The sequence below is a fragment of the Aulonocara sp. 'chitande type north' Nkhata Bay genome, linkage group LG19 (assembly GCF_057382095.1).
Source record: "Aulonocara sp. 'chitande type north' Nkhata Bay isolate Kocher_YH1m ecotype deep benthic linkage group LG19, A_spYH_male_GT1.1, whole genome shotgun sequence".
Lineage (NCBI taxonomy): Eukaryota > Metazoa > Chordata > Actinopteri > Cichliformes > Cichlidae > Aulonocara > Aulonocara sp. 'chitande type north' Nkhata Bay.
The window spans coordinates 22,826,784-22,844,421 of record NC_141362.1 but is presented as its reverse complement, the minus strand read 5'-3'; the positions used below and the strand labels follow the sequence as shown (position 1 = coordinate 22,844,421).

Here is a 17,638-nt window from a genome sequence, read left to right as displayed (position 1 = left end):
CAAATCCAACAAATGAAGAAACAACACAGTCATTGTCATCAAAAGCTGCTGTTTCTGCAGTAATTTTATATTATCCTGTCAAATTTTGATTGATTTTATGTTGCAACAGAAAAGAAACCAAATATTGCATATTTTGATCCTGGCCAATCGTTATAATTACTATTACCAGACTTACCTCTGTCTCCACCATTCCTCATGTTGGTCTCCTCATCCTCTGCGGCATCGTCCACTTTAAAAAACAAGAACTACATTTTAGTGACAGCAGTTCCTTATGTAAATACTTGGGCACAAAAGGCTAAAATATAGCAGAAAGAACACAGAAGTGCCTTTTTTAAGATAAGAAAAAAGGACTGAAGGCGAAGAGGAAGAAAAAAAAGCTAAAAACCTATTTTGTCTAGACTAACCTGAGTGAAGCTCTTTCACCAGTGACGACATGGTGTTTGTGATTGAGTCAGCAGCAACTAAAAGATCATTCCGAAGATTTCTAGGCACACCTGAGGAACAGAGAACGGAGAAGACATCAAATGACCAGTCTTGGAGTGTAACTTTGCGTAAGTATAATCTGCTTCAAATCCTCTTTGTTTTACTGGTTTCAGACGAACCCTGAGCAAAGGCCTCCAGCACATCCCCTCCCACACCTGCCAGGCAGTCCTGTGGTGTGTGAGTTGGGGTGGACCCAGCCGAGGTGGAACGTATGGGCATAGGCATTGAGCAGCCCGCACCGTGGCTGGGAGAAGAGTGAGGGGAGCCTCCAGACTGTGACTGCAATGGATAAAACCATTTATGATAGTTACGGTAATCATCAGCACATTACCTAACCTCCAAACGTAGGAACCACATGCTGAAAGTTCACATGCAAGAAGGTAGAGCACAACTTCCAGGGAGCACTCTAAAAATAGTAGCAAAGTTGAAATTGGAGAGGTATACAACCAGATAAGCTTAAAGAAGAGACTGGCTACATTTACATCAGGACTGATTTCTGATATTTATGTGTTTGACCCTGGCAGGTACAAAGACACTAGCTGACCGGTGTCATCTTCTTCCAGAAGCATAATAAGCGAAAAACATGGAATCTATGCTTGCTAACCTTTAGTGATTCTACAGAAAGAAGATAAAAAAACAAAGAAACCTAAATATCAGCCTAACATCAACTAATCAAATTCTCGAACAACCAGTTTAAATAGATGATGCTCTATTGGGATCACAGATTGCAGCTTTAGGAAACCTTTTTGTTTCTAAAGGTGACTTCTAATGAAATAAATCTTGACACAGATGTGACCAAAAGAACTTAATCCTTACTGGGAGAACAAACAAACAAACAAACAAACAAAATATTGGCTAAAAGCCACAACCCCCCCCCCCCCAAAAAAAAGAAAGACTTGTGGTAAAACTATACTGATTGGCTTTACCTTGTCTGTCTATAGTACACCTTTACTGCATTCACAGGGTTAATGAGAACCATGCGTAGGTGTGCATGTGGGGCTTGTGCTGAGTTGGGAGCTATATCTCATAGAGAAAGGATCAGTGTGTGTCTCTGGGACTGTTGCAGGCCTGGGTTGATGGCTCCGTGCCAGGCAGCAGATGGCCAGCCAGACTGCAGTCATATTAGAAGTGAGTTTGTTAGCGCCAATGAAAGGAACAGGTCCCTGACATTTGGACCAAGAAAAACACAGTTCTCTCAACTCGCCTGGGTTAGAAAACAAATTTTAAAGATTGTGCCTCTACCGCACTGGCATGAAGCTAACAAGGAAGTGGTGGAGCAGAATCAAGTTTGACAACTAGATCAGTGTAATCATGTTAGGTAGTGGAATCCTATCATCTTTCTTAACAGTCGTCTTAAAACCTATTATAAACGCTTCCTTCAATCACATCTGTGTGGAGAGGGGAGCAGTGGACTAAGTGATGTGACTAGAGCAGGTATTGAGCCTTGCAAACTGAATTAAGGGCAACTTACAGCCTGCTTCTGCTCCTCATCCTATCAGCCAGCAAAGGTAAGCAGAGAGTGAGAGAGCAAGGAGAGTGAGAGCAACAGAATTAAAGCAATAAAAGAAGAAGAAAGGGGTTTCTGCATGCACCACATGGCACGTTTACATAAGATTACTGCTGTCTTGGTTTTGAAGACTTAAGGAAATTTTCAATTCATCAAATAAAGCCTAATTATGTAAGGTAGAATATCATTGATAAAACCTGTGAAATATAAAAGAATAACAGCAGATTTAGGACAGTTAATATCTGTTCTGTTCTGGGTTATTATATATCCCTACTTGAAGATAAATCTTCTCCAAGCAGGTGAAAGTTTTACCTTTAGCAGCCTCATGAGACCCTCCAGCTGCACCATCAACTCCCGCCTGCTCTCTTGCAAGGCTGACATGCGCCTCTCCAGCTCATCCTTCCTGTGTCTGCCGAGGAAGGAGGAAAACAAAAGATTTATGCATTCCTGTTTTATTTGTAAGGCATAATCTTACACCAGTGCTTTGCTTTAAACTCCAAACAGACAACAAAAGATTCCTGGAAAATATTCTGTAAAGAAGGCGGTGTCATCTGAAACTGAAAGCATTTCAGATGAAGTCTATTTCAGAGACTTCATCAAAGTCTATTAGCAAATTATTTCATACACTTATTCACTTCCTGAAGAGCAGCTAAGTGAGGGGATTATTTTTGTGTCTGGGAGACAGACTTGCCTTTAGGTCCAATAATCCCCGGATCAATTAGAGCCACTCCAGTAGGCAGTCTCTAATATATATAGAGTCCCACGGCATTTGCATCAAGTATGTGCACCATAACCGGCATTATTAGGTAATATGTTTTCTCGATATTGAAAAAATGACATCAATGTCACACCTTAAACCAAGTGTGTCAACCTACAGCCATTAAGGTCAAATCCAGCCATTAACCCTCACCCTGACACTAACACTATGCTATCAGAATATGTGTTCTTTCACGTTTTGGCATTCAGGAAACAAAGACTCCTGGATGCCAAATAACAAGGCTCTAGTGTGTTTTTCTGTTCTTGCTATGATTAAGCCCCAGTGTTCCCTTTTATTCTTCATGAGCTCTTTGTTGTTCAGAGGTCTGTTTTAGGATAAAGTTTTGATTTGCTGCTTTTCATAAAGTACATGCACAAAAATGGTCTAAAATAATTCTTTTATATATAAAAACATGACTCTGTGACTGCTTGTGGCCTCTTTTCAATTCAGCTTCTGGCTCTTTATCACCCCCTGGTGTCCATACTATGTAACTGTATATTGAAAAAAAAAATTAAAGCACAGTAGCAATCATTTGTATGGCTAAAGTTGTCCTATAAGAAACGTACAAACATTTGCAGATTGTAAGCAGCAGTTATCTGTTCTTCATCCTGTGGCTGTATAAATGCAATAGGACATCTGTTCAGTCCAAATACAGCTCCACACAGAACACTGTGCTGTTAAATATTTACCATTTGATGATGTCTGCCCTAAAGCAAACATACTAAGAGAGCGTATTAATATATGAAAACCTGTTTACTAGTAAGAAACAATGTGGTTACGTGACATAAGACAGAAATTACCTAATAATTACCATATTATGAAAATATTATCAACACTAACATGCCAAAAAGAGTCCGCGTGGGGAGTAAAATTGAAAAAAAAACAAACCATGATACAAATGGATGAATGACTAAAGATTAATTTAGAAGCTAAACAGTTAAGCTATAAAACATTAAAAGATGATGTGATTTGAGCCTTTGGCACAACTGTTGACTTGCAATGTTGCCTCTGATGCATTATTTAGGCCAGTTGACACAATCAAGGAGTCGTTCAAGGTAAAAAGTGCTGTAACATGTCCTCACAGGGTGACTCTCTCCCAGCAACTGAACCCAAGGGTCTCAGTGTCCTGCCAGCAAGACAAATGTCCATGCTGTTGTGGAAGCAAATGCTCCCTAATTAGGCACACATTAATTTTACGTAAAGAATGAGTTCAGTCCAAAAAGGTACAACCGCCCTGAGGTTTTGTTTGTTTTTATTTCTTTATCTTTTTGACCCCTTAATGATGATGTTATATGTGATGTATCGTGTCGGCAGGTTGATACCTGAGGAGTCGTAGTTCGGTCAGGAGTGTGGGGTTCTGCTGGGCTTTTTCTGGTGTCGGCTGAGAGGCCTGTTCATGCTCCAAACGCAGCCTCTGGATTTCCTGCAGGATCTCTCTGAATATAGCAGACAGCAGAGACGAAACGTGAGCTTTATTACTCATGCTGTGTTGTCACATGTTTAAAAATACCTTAAATGCAAAACTTGCATTTGAAATGATTTAAAATGTGAAAGGAAAAGCACATATTGTTTACATACTGTACTCAGATGAGTCAAAGGACAAAGATTTAATAATGGGTTTACTGCTAATGCATTCACATGCAAGCAGCATTTTAATATTACAGATGGCTGAGAAACTTTCAAAGGAACAGCTTGATTAGCCACGCTGTGCACCGTTGTAATATTTTTAGCACACATATATAATCATCATCTCAACTAAAGGCTGTAACAGAAAGCAAATGAGTGCAACAAAATCATGCATCACTGCTTTACCACCAACAAGCCAAAAAATCAAATCAAAACCTGTCACACATGTATGACAATGGTCGCATGATAAGCTGTACCTGTTTTTGTTCTCCAGCTCTGCAATCAGCTGCCTCTGCTGCTTATTGGCATCAAAGTTGAAACTGAGATCTGTTGGAGGACATTGTTGCTGAAAAACAAAATTATCATAAAACAGTATTAAAAACACGGTGGGGAGAACAAAAGTTAAATACAAACAGCTATCGCGTCTGACCACAGCGAGCAGTAATGATGCTCCGCTGGAGACTTATTATGTTTCAGCATAAACAGGAACCACAGCGTCGCTTTATCCCTTCCATATATAACAAACAGTGACAAAGAAATCTACTGCTGCTGCTTCACAACAAAAGAGTTCAGCTGGCGAAACCAGCGGGGCGCTTTTTATTTTGAAGCATGTATGTGTCACCCTCGTTACCATTTTTCTTCACCAAAATGTGCCTTCAAAACATATTTTTTTCCATTTCTTGGAGAGGTTTATGTTTAAATTTCTAAAAGGTAGCAATGGAATATGAAAGAGTTAAGAAGGAGAGAGTTGTACTCTTCCAGCTCACGACTAGTGGAGCATAAAATCAGAAAGCAGTTTTTATTAAGAGAACCTGATTTTGTTTGGCTGCAGAGTAAACAGACCCAGCAGTTGGTGTATTTGTGATAAGGAATCTGGCTTGAGGAGTATTTGTTGCATATTTGAGCCACACTTTGCTGTTAACATGTTACCAGCATAGAAAGGACTAGAACTTTTAATCAGATGACATGTGCTCCTTACTTCACTGTATTTCTAGAAAAGTCATCAACGTAAGGGCTACGTTTCCCATTGCTTAGAGATTTTAATGCCCTGAACATGTTCAACTCCCAGCTTGGCTGACCTTCAACTTGAGTCATTTCCCTGCTCACTGCCCCATGTGCCCTGCCTATTTCTCTACAGCGCTCTGCCAAAAAGTAAAAATTCCTTAAGTCTTTCTAAAACAAATACAAGTCATGGAAAATAAAAGCTCACATTTCAGTTTCAAAATCCAAGTTCCCTGTGCTGATGAAGAAAACCTGACAAAAACTTCAAAGCATCAAATCTGAAATGCAGGGTGACTGATGCCCACCATGGGGTCTCATACTCACTGTGGAGTTGCCCGCCTCAGCTGCCAGGCGGGCAGCGTATCGAGCAATGAGGCGGTGCTCTTCATCTAGCCGGCTGGGACTCTCCAAGACACTGCCCAAAGTCAAAGATAGAAAGACACATCATGCACGCGTGCACACATGCACACAAGCATAGACAGCAACAGTGACTCAAATGTCAAAAGCGCTTATGTAAGTAGAAAGGAACAAAAAAAAATTGCATGGCGCAAGTGATTATATAAAATAATTTGCATGAAAACAAAACTTCATAATTAAGGCGACCTTACAAAGGACAATTGGCTTTGACTGCAGTGTTGATAGACAGTCTGAGGTACAGTAATTGGTCATAACAATGAACTGTGATGGATAAGAGAGAATGCAGCATGCCAAATGCATTTGTGACTGTGCCAATGCCCATTCTGGCCATTTCATCACTGACTGGAAATGTCAAATAAGGCGCAAGACTTTAAATGACCATGGGTGTGGCATATGGTGCGGACAGACGACAGGACATATGCTGTTCTTTCTCGGCAGGCGGTCTGCAGTGAAGAGTGAAGGACAGCTGATATGGAGTTGGGCGCTATCTGAGAGTAAGTGATGATTAAGACCATTAAACCCAATCTGGCTTCAAACCCGCTGCATCAGCAACCACACGGCCTCAAAAGGACTGATAATCAGCCTCTTAATTAACATTTGTATTTGAATCTTATCTATACACATAAATCTGCTAGTGTACTGAGATCATTTCAGCTATTTTTTCCAATGTTTTTTTCCCATAATTTCACTGATTACATCATTAAATAGTCACTGTACGATTTGACATATTTTTAGATACTATCACCTGACTGGAGGAGATTAAACTTGGTCCACTAGAGGAGAAATCACTCAACCAACATGTCATAGCAGTCGTTTTGAGCCAGATCTCTGAAAATGTCTCGTTAAGTGGGGCACTTTCTAAATAATTTACCTTCTCGTCCTCAGGCCAAAGCACAGGCAGAGTCTGAGGTTTCTTGTAGAATTAAAGTAAGGCATTAACATACGTCAGGGAGCCGTTTGGGTTGAATCTTCAGGCTGGAAGCAGCTCCAGTGTTTTGTTCTTCAGGGAGTTTCTTGGCACCACCTGATGGCCTGAGCCAGGTTTCAGACAGAGATGCATGAACTACCTTTAAGCGCTCCAAACTGGCATCTTTCCCAGATACTTATTTTAGTTGTAAGCATTTTTACTCAAACACAATTTCTCAGACACCACTGTGTCTGTCATGTTTACCTATTTCAGCTCAGCGTGGGCAGGCTCAGAGTTCAGATTTCTGGTTTCTTTGACGCTCCTATAAATAAAGACTAAATGACTTTTAAGTGACAGATTTTGGATATCAAGTGTTTACAGCACTAATATCAATATATATGATTTAGAGTAAATTCATCCATTTTCATAAAAAACAGCAAAACATTACATTAGGTCATTTGCCAACCACTATAAGTACGATAGAGTGACGTTAATATGTTTTTGAACAATGACGCAGTGTTTGTAGTTTTACCTAGGTCACCATCACATTGGATTTTAACCAAACACTAAATATGTCATTGAAATAAAGACATTCAGCTTTAATTCAAAAGTTTTGCATCATCTGTTTAGGACATTCAGCCATTTATACATAGTTTGCCATTTTCAGAGACTCAGAATTAAATGGACAATTGGATGACGAGCAGTTTTGTGGCTAGGTGAGGCCTGTTTCCTGGTTATTTACAACGATCTAAGTGGATAAAAGATCTAACGCCTAAATCCCAAGTGTTGAACATTTGGCTGCTTTTCGATGGAAATCTCAATATCAGGTCCAAAGAGATTCTGCAACAACTCAAGGAGTCTATCATCAGCCAAAAATCAAAATCTATCAGAGAGAGAAGAAAATTTCACACCCTACGTCAAGAACACTCTCAGGGATGAAGGTGTATTATTGTCGAAGTCTAGAATCAAGAGAACCCTTCACACATATAATTACAGGGGGCTCACAACAAGATGCAAACCACTGGTTACACTCAAGAACTAGAAGGTCACTTTGCGAGGAAACGTCTAAAAGAGCCTGCACACTTCTGAAAAAAAATTCCTTGGACAGATGAAACCAAGGTGAACTTGTACGAATGTGATGGGTGTACACGGCTCAGATTCAGCCTAATAGGACAGTGTTTTATAGTAGATAGATAATGGCCCAAAGCAAACTGCAGAAGCAACCTAACAGTTTCTCAGGTTAAACAAATGGTATATTGTTCACTGACCAAATAAGTCACCTGATCTCAACCCAACAGAACATGTTTTTTTAGTTAATAAATACAAATCTGAATGCACAGAGACTCAGCAAAGGCCTGGTAGGCCATGTCATGTGAGGAAATGAAGCATTTGGTGATTCCCACTGGTTCGAGAACTCAGACAGCCATTGATTTTATTTAAAATCAGGTTAGTTTGTCCGATTACGTTCAAGCCTGTAAAAAGCTGCCCATTATTCTGTATACATTTTAAAACCCTTGAATTAAAGCTGAAAATCTGCACTTCAGTCTAATATTAAATGCTTGACTAAAAAAATACAACGACGGTGTACAAGAATTGTGCCTTTATCCAAATGTGTATGGACCTAACTCTATCTGTTCCGTTTCATTTACTCACTAAATACACCAGGTAAGCCTGCTTCATGAAAATTATTCTCAACTTCAATGTTAAGCAAGCAATAGCAGTTCATCAATCACATATAACTACAGCTGCTTTGTCAATAGTGCTTTCATACTGACGTTTGGTCAATAGTGAGTTGACTCTGAGTTAATGCCCTTTAAGTCTGAGACAGCATTTTGTTTTTTGCTGCTATAATGCGGCTAATAAGTTCTAAATTGTGGGCTGTTGGTTTGCTTGCTTATGCTGAGATATTGCTGTGTGAGAGGGAGATGTGGAAGAGAGCAGATGCCCTGTCAGCAGAGCAGACAGTATCAGAGAGCACACTGTGATGGAGGCTAGGAGCACAACACGCACTATTTTTTTTTTTTAGAGAGCATCAGTTTTTTTCTTTTCCCTGACATCTTATAGTTCTGTTTCTGTTTTTTCTTTTGTTTGTTTCCCTGCAGTAAAAAATCTGAAAGAGTCAACAAACAAGGACTGCACTGGTGCTGCTTGTCAGTTTGAGGCTTTCAAACTGAAGCAGAGCCACAAGGAGCTTTCCATTATTCAACAGTAACATCTTTGACTCGTACATCCTTAGTAAAAAAAAAAGCAGGCAGGCTAGCGCTGCGCAATTATCAAATACAATAATATGAACCCACTTTGACCTGCCTACTGATATCCTCACTGCCACTCACAACACAACCTATTTTAGAAGCGTCACAATGGCTCAGTGCACAATTCCTGCCCTAAAAATGGCAGCTTTGTGGTTGTTAGGACCCCTCCGAGGCAACAGCATCTTCGGTGCATGACATCTTCCCATACAGCCATGACTCACAGAGCAAAATGTCAAGACAAAGGTTATCGGGCTTCTTCAATGCACACAATGAAGCAAATCTCAGGAGAGTGTCGCCTTCTGCCTGCCCATGCTGCAAAACGTAATGTCTTCCACTGACCTCCACAGGTTTGGATGTGAGGTATTGTTTACAGCCTCGGGTGACCCTATCTTGTCGGCTTCCCTCAATGCAAGCTGTAATCTCGATACCGTCGGGCCACACAGACAAGACTGCACTGCACAAAATGTTGATCTTGCAAAGAAAACTAATCCGGTATTGATTGCTACTTTGCTTTCAGCAAGGTTAAATACTTACACTTTGTTACCAGGTGAAGTGACTGATCTTTAAAACAGAAAAACAGGCTTATATTAACACGTCTCTTTAAAAACACAGTTTAGGGCTAAATCTAGTTGCACATCATTGGACCCTTTTTTTACAAGGTGCCCTTCAGCTGCGAGGGTCCTTGGCATAGTATTGTATGATACCTCAGCCTGGAGAAACACAAGTGGATTAAAAAAAATAAAAAAGCATCCACAGGACTTCATTAAACTGCACACTGAATTCTTAAATAAATTCTTTAGAGTTCAATCAAACGCCGCATGCTAAATAGGTTTGATATTCATGCCTCTATTCATTCTCTACAGTGGACTGTAGCGTGTCTGCTAACGTGCCTGTCTTGCAAACACAAATTGCTGGAAAGATATGATAAAGAGATTGTGAACACAAAAAGGAAAATTTAACCAGCACAGACCTGCGAGAGAGAGTGCAGATACATTACAGCTCCCTCGGAGTGCTCTCCATTATTGAATTCATAACCACAATGGTTCATTAGCACTGTGAGTAAATAATAATTGAGGTTGCCTTTAACTGAGAGGGGCAGAAATAAGAGGACAATTAGGCTGCTTTCACGGGGCCCTCGCCTGCTATCTGCTTACATGATAAGGCTCCAGTTCTATCATAATCTATTTGTCAAATCAGCCCTTTAAGTAGGAGTGCTCGCATATTCTTCACGACAGCGGAACTAATTTTCCTCTAAAATTACTCACAAGGCAATGCTGTTCGGATGCAAAAAAAAAAAAAACAAAAGAAAAAAAAGAAATGTGTGTCAAGTGTGAAGGAACAAATAACATCTGTAGTTTGATTCACTGACTGCCCTCTGTTATTTCCACTGATGGGAGGAAACCCGAAACCATCTGAATCCTGTGATTAGAAGAACTGACAGCCAGAGTGTGCAACTGCAAGTGACGTCTGGTCATCTTTTAAAGATGTTATACCTTCAGAATGACACCAGGCCTGAGGGTCGCTTACCTTTTAGTTGGAGTAGGTGCCCCAGAGGACATGAGCATTGTGTCGTTCATGTTGTTGGCCGCTGGTTTCGGCTGACTAAAAGACAAGATTAGAGGTCTTTAATGCTGCGCTGCAGAGGTCTGTGGTGCTTGTCACCAGGGAATGGAGGAGAGGGCATTTGCATTTTATTAATAATCATGAATCAGCGATCCTGGCTTCAGTTTAATCCAACTGTACCAGGAGGGTGAGGAGGGAAGCAGGAGGATCATTATAAACCACTGAGTGTGTTGCAGGAAAAAAAGCAACATGCTGTACTCCAGTTAACTTAAAATTGTTGCAAAATAATTGACTATTCCGGGAACAGCGAATTAGATGTTTTTGGGCTATTAGCTTAAACCTCATTAACATGAGCAAGAGCAAGAGCAGCAGACAAGAGATCTAATTAAACTGGAAGTCTGTGAAAAACTAGTAAAGGTGACATTGTAGGAGGTAATTTTTTGTGAGAGTAAACAAAGCAGTGGGGTCCATCTGGCGGCTGAATCAGTGGCAAACTCATCGGAGTCCAAACCCCCGGACCACAGAGTCTCATTAACGCGCCGAAATATCACTCTGCACATCTCAGGTCCTCTCAGCTTCACATCCGACACAGAAAACAGCAGAGGAAAGCATTTGATTTTCAAATCCTTGAAGACGCATCCGCAGTATCTTTGTGTAGTTATCAGCTTTGATTCTGTTGTAACAGTTTTATTTAAAACACTCATTACCACATAAAAGAAAATGCAATGTAGAGCACTGTGTCTTATTAAGATTATTTGTCCAATCAGCTTTTCCTTTTTTCTTTTTTCCAAATCAAACTATTTATATCTACATTGTGCAAAAAAGCCACCTTTACCCCCCCACAAAGTACATCAACAGCACAGGCAGTTCTGTATATTACTCAGCTACTAAAAACAGAAATCAGCACAAAATATATGAAAAAATGCAGCAGTACTTCTAAATGCATGCTCCTCGCATTAACGTGGGTGCTCAAGGGGGTCAGTGTGTTCTTTTTGAAGACACACTGCAATTATTAATTCATTCAGACGTTTATGCCCCTCAAGAGTTGCCTAATGGGGTCGTAAGAGACGCAAGTCCGAGTATTTGTTTCTGGGGCCGTTTGCACAACCACAGCACTGCTAATTTCTGGATCACGCATTAGGATAAACAGGAACGCAAAAGTGTCACTACTAAATGGCCACGCGCTGCCTTCCAGTCTCCCTGACAAACACTCCGGCTAAAATCCCAGCGCATGTGAAAAATGTTTACCTCTTTTTTTTTTAATCACATTAAAAAAAAAAGAATCCACCCTGAAGGTGAGCTCCAGTCTGAGGACAGGAAGCGAGGCGCCACACTTACCTCTGTGAGGAGAGAAAGCACCTGTCTGGCTGGCAAAATACATCCAATTGCTGCTGTTGCCAGATGCCTAATCTGCCCTCAACTGAGCAGGCGAGCATCTCACTATTACACTGCTGTTGTCTCCAAGGAAACTCAGCGGTCATGTGACTTTGTGACGACGTAGATTTGCTCTCTCCCTCTCTCTCCCTCTCTCTCTCGCACACGCTCACTCTCCTCTCTTCACCTCTCGCTAACACAGTGGAAATTAGGGGGAAATGCCTTTTGCTCAAAATACCTCCTCTGCAACCTCTAAACAAAAAAAAAGCACAAATGTTTTATCATCTCCTCAGCAGACAAGCGCACAATGAACTCTACAGTTTCTACTATAATTGCAATTATATATCCTTACTCTTCCCCTTACCTTTAGTGAGTTACATAAGTCAAAGCTCTTCACAGTTAGCCTTCTATAAATAATCATCAGCCCTTTTTGAACATACCAATAAAACTCCTCTGGCACAGCAGGGTGCCATAAAAAAGCTTCCTCTTATGTAAAGCAGTATTTCATTCTCCTCTAAATGTTAGAATGAACTCTAACAGGCATCCCGACTCGTTCACATCAGTGTCTGCAACGCTGTGATTCACTGACTCCCTGAACGCTGATTAAGGACACACAGGCCAGACATTTGGGCGGCGCCTCAGAGGTCAACCAGGAGTGAATTGACACAACATTTAGGCACTAAGAGATCAAAGTCTGCAATGCGCTAAGCTTTGTGTTACCTGCGTGCAGCGAATGACAATGTACCACGTGCTATTTATACTTGGCTTTGAAGGGGGTACTGGGAAAATTAAGTCTAGTGGCACCTCATGCACACTCGTTCGCCTTATTTCTGAAAAGGACGGGTGCCTTCAATCGTCCTCAGTCGGCTAAAAATAATAAGCAAGCGTGAAGCATCCTCTCCTGCTGTGCTCCTATTTCCCGCGAGGCTGACAGTACCTCGGCCATAAAAACCCAATGGATCACGCTCTCAGTGAAGTGAATTATATGCCTGTTCTCTACATTTTAATGACACTGATGGAATTTTCATTGACCTGGAGAATAAAAAAAAGAAAAAGAAGAAGAGGCATAAAACAGAGGAAATCATTTTAAAATGTTAATGGATTTCTAGGGATTATATAGAGAGTGGAAAATTGGTTACTAAATATTAAACATTGGAAGAGAGAATTTGAGCCTACAGACTCACAGACTTGGTGTGTTCCACATTAAATGCAAAGTACGGCAAGATGCCTATTTTTTGACTCTTAGTCTGTTTTGGTGCTTAAAGTCTTTTGGCAGAAGCAGTGCTAAGTCTGAAGGTAAGAAGCCGCATCCTAGATTTAAAGTTTCTGAGACAGACAGTGCATCCCAAACCTATAACTCCTCTCTAAAACACAAATCCCCAAGAATCTCGCTGACAGTTAGAGTGGAGAGAAGAAATTCACAGCTCAGCTCACTGTTGGTCTTTGCTTTCAGATGCCAGTAAATATTTCAGAATAGTTTCAGAATAGATGCACTTTGTCTGAAGATTATATGAGAGTTTGGACAACTGGGAGACTCGTGTCCGTTCGATTTGGGCGTTTTGATCAAACTTGACTCTCTAGCCTGATTCTGCCATTATTAGTCACTCACAGAAGCTCCGTCAGCCATCACAGACACACACACACACACACACACCTAAGAGATCGCACTGATGTATGTCCTCTGCTTTTACGATATGAAACACCATCTCTTCACAAATAACATTCATCAGAATTGGCAAGCAGCAGCAATAGTTTTAGTATTCCAACACTGCATCTCTCTCACTCTTATGCATCACCAGTAAAATGAAGTCGATGTAGAATAAAAGTAGAAGCCTGGCAGTTTTCCTGTGACTAATTATCTGAGGGATCCATTTCTATAGCCAGCAGGGAACTCGGAATGGTATGCAGATAATTGCTGTGTTCCCCCATCATTTTTTTTATTAAACTGCCCATTAAAAAACAGAATTATTCCATTAGCAGCAGAACTCATGGCTCATGGCTACAACGAGGGCATACGATTTACAATTTGATGTTGGATTTAACGGTACAGTTCAATTTAATTTTGTCCTTGTCTTACAGTCAAACAACAAATATCATATAACATCAAAGCGTAGTTGTTATTTTTCAGTTTTTATGTTTTATTAAACATCACAGATGTAAATTAATCAGCTCTAGAGGTGCTGGGAGGCTTTTAAACTTTAAACTTTCATCTGGAGCCAGATTAGCTAGCTCCCCCATTTCTGGTATTTATGCTAAGTTAAGCTAAGTTTTAAAGCTGCTTCTTCATAATTACTGAAAAAACATGGTTGAAGCACCGCTCTATTCACAGCCACTAACTGTAATTTTTATACTCTGAGCACCTCTTTTCACTCTTTACCACTGCAGTATGTCATTACAATTTAGTCTTCTCTCTCTTAGTTGGTTTTGTCCTGTCTCCCTATTTCCACTTAACCCCAAACTGGTGGAGGGCAGTGTTGGTCAAGTTACTTGAAAAAAGTAATCAGTAACTAATTACTGATTACTTCCCCCAAAAAGTAATCCTGTTACTTTATTGATTACTTATTTTCAAAAGTAATTAATTACTTAGTTACTTTTTAAAAACATGATTTACAACCTGAATAGGTGATAAAGCGATAGATCTTTCAGCCCAATTCTACTTTTTCTGCATAATCCATCATACAAAAGGCAATCAAATGGAAAAGTCTCTTTTTAAAACTTGTTTCATTAGTTTTAATCGTTTAACTTTATGCATCAAACAAAAATTTTATTATATGCAACATTCTCTGACGGAAAAAATTTGTTTAACATTTAAACCTATTTTCTGCACATTCCAGCACATAAAATAAAATATTTTTGTGTTTACACTCACTCTTTCACATAGATGCAAGTAAAACACAGCAGAAAATAAATAAAATCAAAGACTCAGCGGTCCTGTTGCTCTATTTTCACCTGTAAAGCAGGACTGGCGTAGGCGGAGGTTTGCCCTGGTGCAGGTGTGCCGCAGCGGTCAGTGGAAGAATCCGCGAGCTTCTCTGTGAGTTTCCCATTACGTCATAGCGCACTCGTGCTTGTTCGGAAGTTTAGGGGTTTTTTTCGCTGTAAAAAGAAGTTTTTTTTCCCACGCACAACAGACGCTAATGTTTTTGTCACTTTTTATGGAATCAAACTCAAAGTAAGGTCAGTACTTCCACGCTTTAAACGCTGCATGCTCATACTCTCTCCGCACTCGATATATTATCCATTGTTGATCTGCACACAGCTGTTGTCACTAACGTTGCACTCGCTTACGTCACTGTCATGAGACATTCTCGCAAAAACATCAGTTTTAGTAACGCAGTAACGCAGCGTTCCTACGGGAAAGTAACGGTAATCTAATTACCGTTTTCGCAATAGTAATCCCTTACTTTACTCGTTACTTGAAAAAAGTAATCGGATTACAGTAACGCGCCCATCTCTGGTGGAGGGAGATGAGTGCCCCTCCCTGAGGCTGCTTCTGGTGGAGGCTTCTTCCTGTTGAAAGGGAGTTTTTGCTTCCCACCATCACATAGTGCTTGCTCTGTAGGGTCTTTACCTTACAGTATAAAGTGCCTTGAGGTGGCTGTTATTGTGATTTGGCACTACAGATGAAGAAAGTGTTTTTTTAACATAGCAAGGGATTTGTAACATAGAATTTCCATACATTGTAGTTTTCTTTAGAAACCAGAAATAATTTCTTTTTAGACACATTACTTCAGAAAAAAACAAAACAAAAAACATCTACCAATTACCATGATCAATATTATTAGTCCCTCTGGAGAACTGACCTTTTTATTAAGCAACTGCACAAACTACTGATGTGTATTGATGAAATTTAACCTTGTAAAGGTTGTAAAATCAAGTTAAAACTGAGAGTTATCTCCAAATTTGCACACAGTATAAAAACTTCGGCATGGGTTTGAGCTGTCACTTGAGAAAGCATCACGCCAAAAACAAAAGAAATCGGTTTGGACTTGAGATAAAAAGAACTGTTGGCACTCACAAAGCAGGAGATGGATATGCAAAGCTATAGCAGCGTTTCCAAGTGTCAAGAACTGGAGTGAGAAGTATCATCAAGAAATTCAAAGAGAGCCACACAGTACGGCACAAGCTTGGCAGAAGCAGGAAGAGAAAGATTTCAAAGACTCTGGAATAGAGCTGGGCGATATGAGATTTTTTCATATCACGATATGTTTTTTTCATTTCAGGCGATAACGATATCTATCACGATATAAGCCAAATAACTATATTTGTAAGATTTAAATGTGCCGTTGCTCACAAGTAAAATGTGAAAGAATCAGCAGCTTGTTTTTATTTAAATATTTATTTCCCATAATAAGTTCAACAGGGTAGATGTACTTAAGGAACATGAGTTTTTCAGATAAATAAAGGCAAATATTGCAAACTACACAAAAGGCAGCCGCTAAAGCGTTTAAGTTTCAAAATAGAACAAACAAAACAGACTAAATTGTCAATTCCACTTAGAAACAAAATATTAATTCTAAAAATAAATCTTAGTTTGTTTTACAGAAGAACAGACAAAACTGACTAACTTTTGTCAATATCAAATAAACTGAGAACTAAAAGGAAATTCTCAATCTCTCCTTGTTGTATAGCTTAGCTTTTCAAACAGTTGTAACAGTTACTTTAGTCTGACAAAAGCCGAATGACGAATTAGCGCTTCCAGTCAGAGACTGAGGCTACGTCCACACGTACACGGGTATTTTTGAAAACGGAGATTTTCCGTTTTCGTTTTAAAAAATAATCCCGTCCACACATAAAGGCAGAAATGAAGGCAAACGCTGCTATGAACATGCCAAAGCAGCAGGTGGCGCTAGATTCCTAACTGTGCAGAAATGTTGGCCAATCAGAAGTCTAGAAGCCTCGGTGGGAAAAAGTAAACAAAGCTGCGGCATAGAAGCAGAACCGAGTCGTATGTGTGGAGGGACAGTAACTGTGTATATATGTAAGCATTTAAACACTGCAGAGAGTAGAATTAACAGAAACAGTATTGTAGAAATTCATTTCACCGAAACAATAACGTGGCGCACAGTGTGACGCATGCACCAGTTTATTGTATTTCCAGACTTGCTTTCGGCACAATTTACAGTGCACGCTACTCTGTTCTTTGTCAGACTTGAAATAGCCGAAATACCTTCACACTACGGAACTTCTATGGCTCTTCCGTTTGACAATCTCTCCGGCATTGGAACCATCATCTGTTTTCTCTTCGGTCACGCTCGGTTGATTTTTCTAGTCGGCACACTCATTTCCTCCATTACGCGCTGGCTCCATTACCCGCTGGCTGCTTCCCAAACAAACACACGTGCGGCTTGGCACTTGTGCTGTACGTAACAAGTCACGCGACGTGACGCTGCGGCTGTGATTGGTTCGGCTCTGCGCTACTTAATTTGGATTGGCTGACCTTTTTTTTTTTTTTTTTTTTTGAGGACAAGAGCGGCGAGGTCTATCGCGATAGCTTAATTTCTCTATCGAGTAAAAGTTATATCGCGATACATATCGTTATCGTTCTATCGCCCAGCTCTACTCTGGAAATAAAGAGATGTGTCAAAAGACACCAGAACAACTGCCAAAACTCTAGTGAATGACTTACCAAGTTGGCAATTGTTGTCTTAAAGACGAAAATCACTCGAACCCTCCACAGGAACAGACTGCAAGGTTGTACACCAAGAAAACAAATACAAAAAAGATAACTTCAAGCCTGAAGTATTCTA

General features: G+C 40.1%; 1 protein-coding gene across 5 annotated transcripts in view; it reads right to left on the bottom strand.

Moving 5' to 3' along the window:
* dtnbb (dystrobrevin, beta b) overlaps nt 1–17,638 on the bottom strand; it is a 43,743-nt gene that overhangs the window by 4,095 nt on the left and 22,010 nt on the right. For 2 of the 5 annotated variants that reach the window (XM_086273893.1, XM_086273894.1), the window contains exons 11-19: nt 10,479–10,553; nt 5,700–5,790; nt 4,631–4,719; nt 4,070–4,183; nt 2,303–2,399; nt 1,955–1,975; nt 603–762; nt 405–494; nt 176–229 (exon numbers count right to left, since the gene is read on the bottom strand). In XM_086273893.1, the coding sequence (XP_086130019.1) occupies nt 176–229; nt 405–494; nt 603–762; nt 1,955–1,975; nt 2,303–2,399; nt 4,070–4,183; nt 4,631–4,719; nt 5,700–5,790; nt 10,479–10,553 (791 nt within the window). The remainder of the gene's footprint in view (nt 1–175; nt 230–404; nt 495–602; nt 763–1,954; nt 1,976–2,302; nt 2,400–4,069; nt 4,184–4,630; nt 4,720–5,699; nt 5,791–10,478; nt 10,554–17,638) is intronic. The other 3 variants (XM_086273895.1, XM_086273896.1, XM_086273897.1) reach the window with 3 other exon arrangements.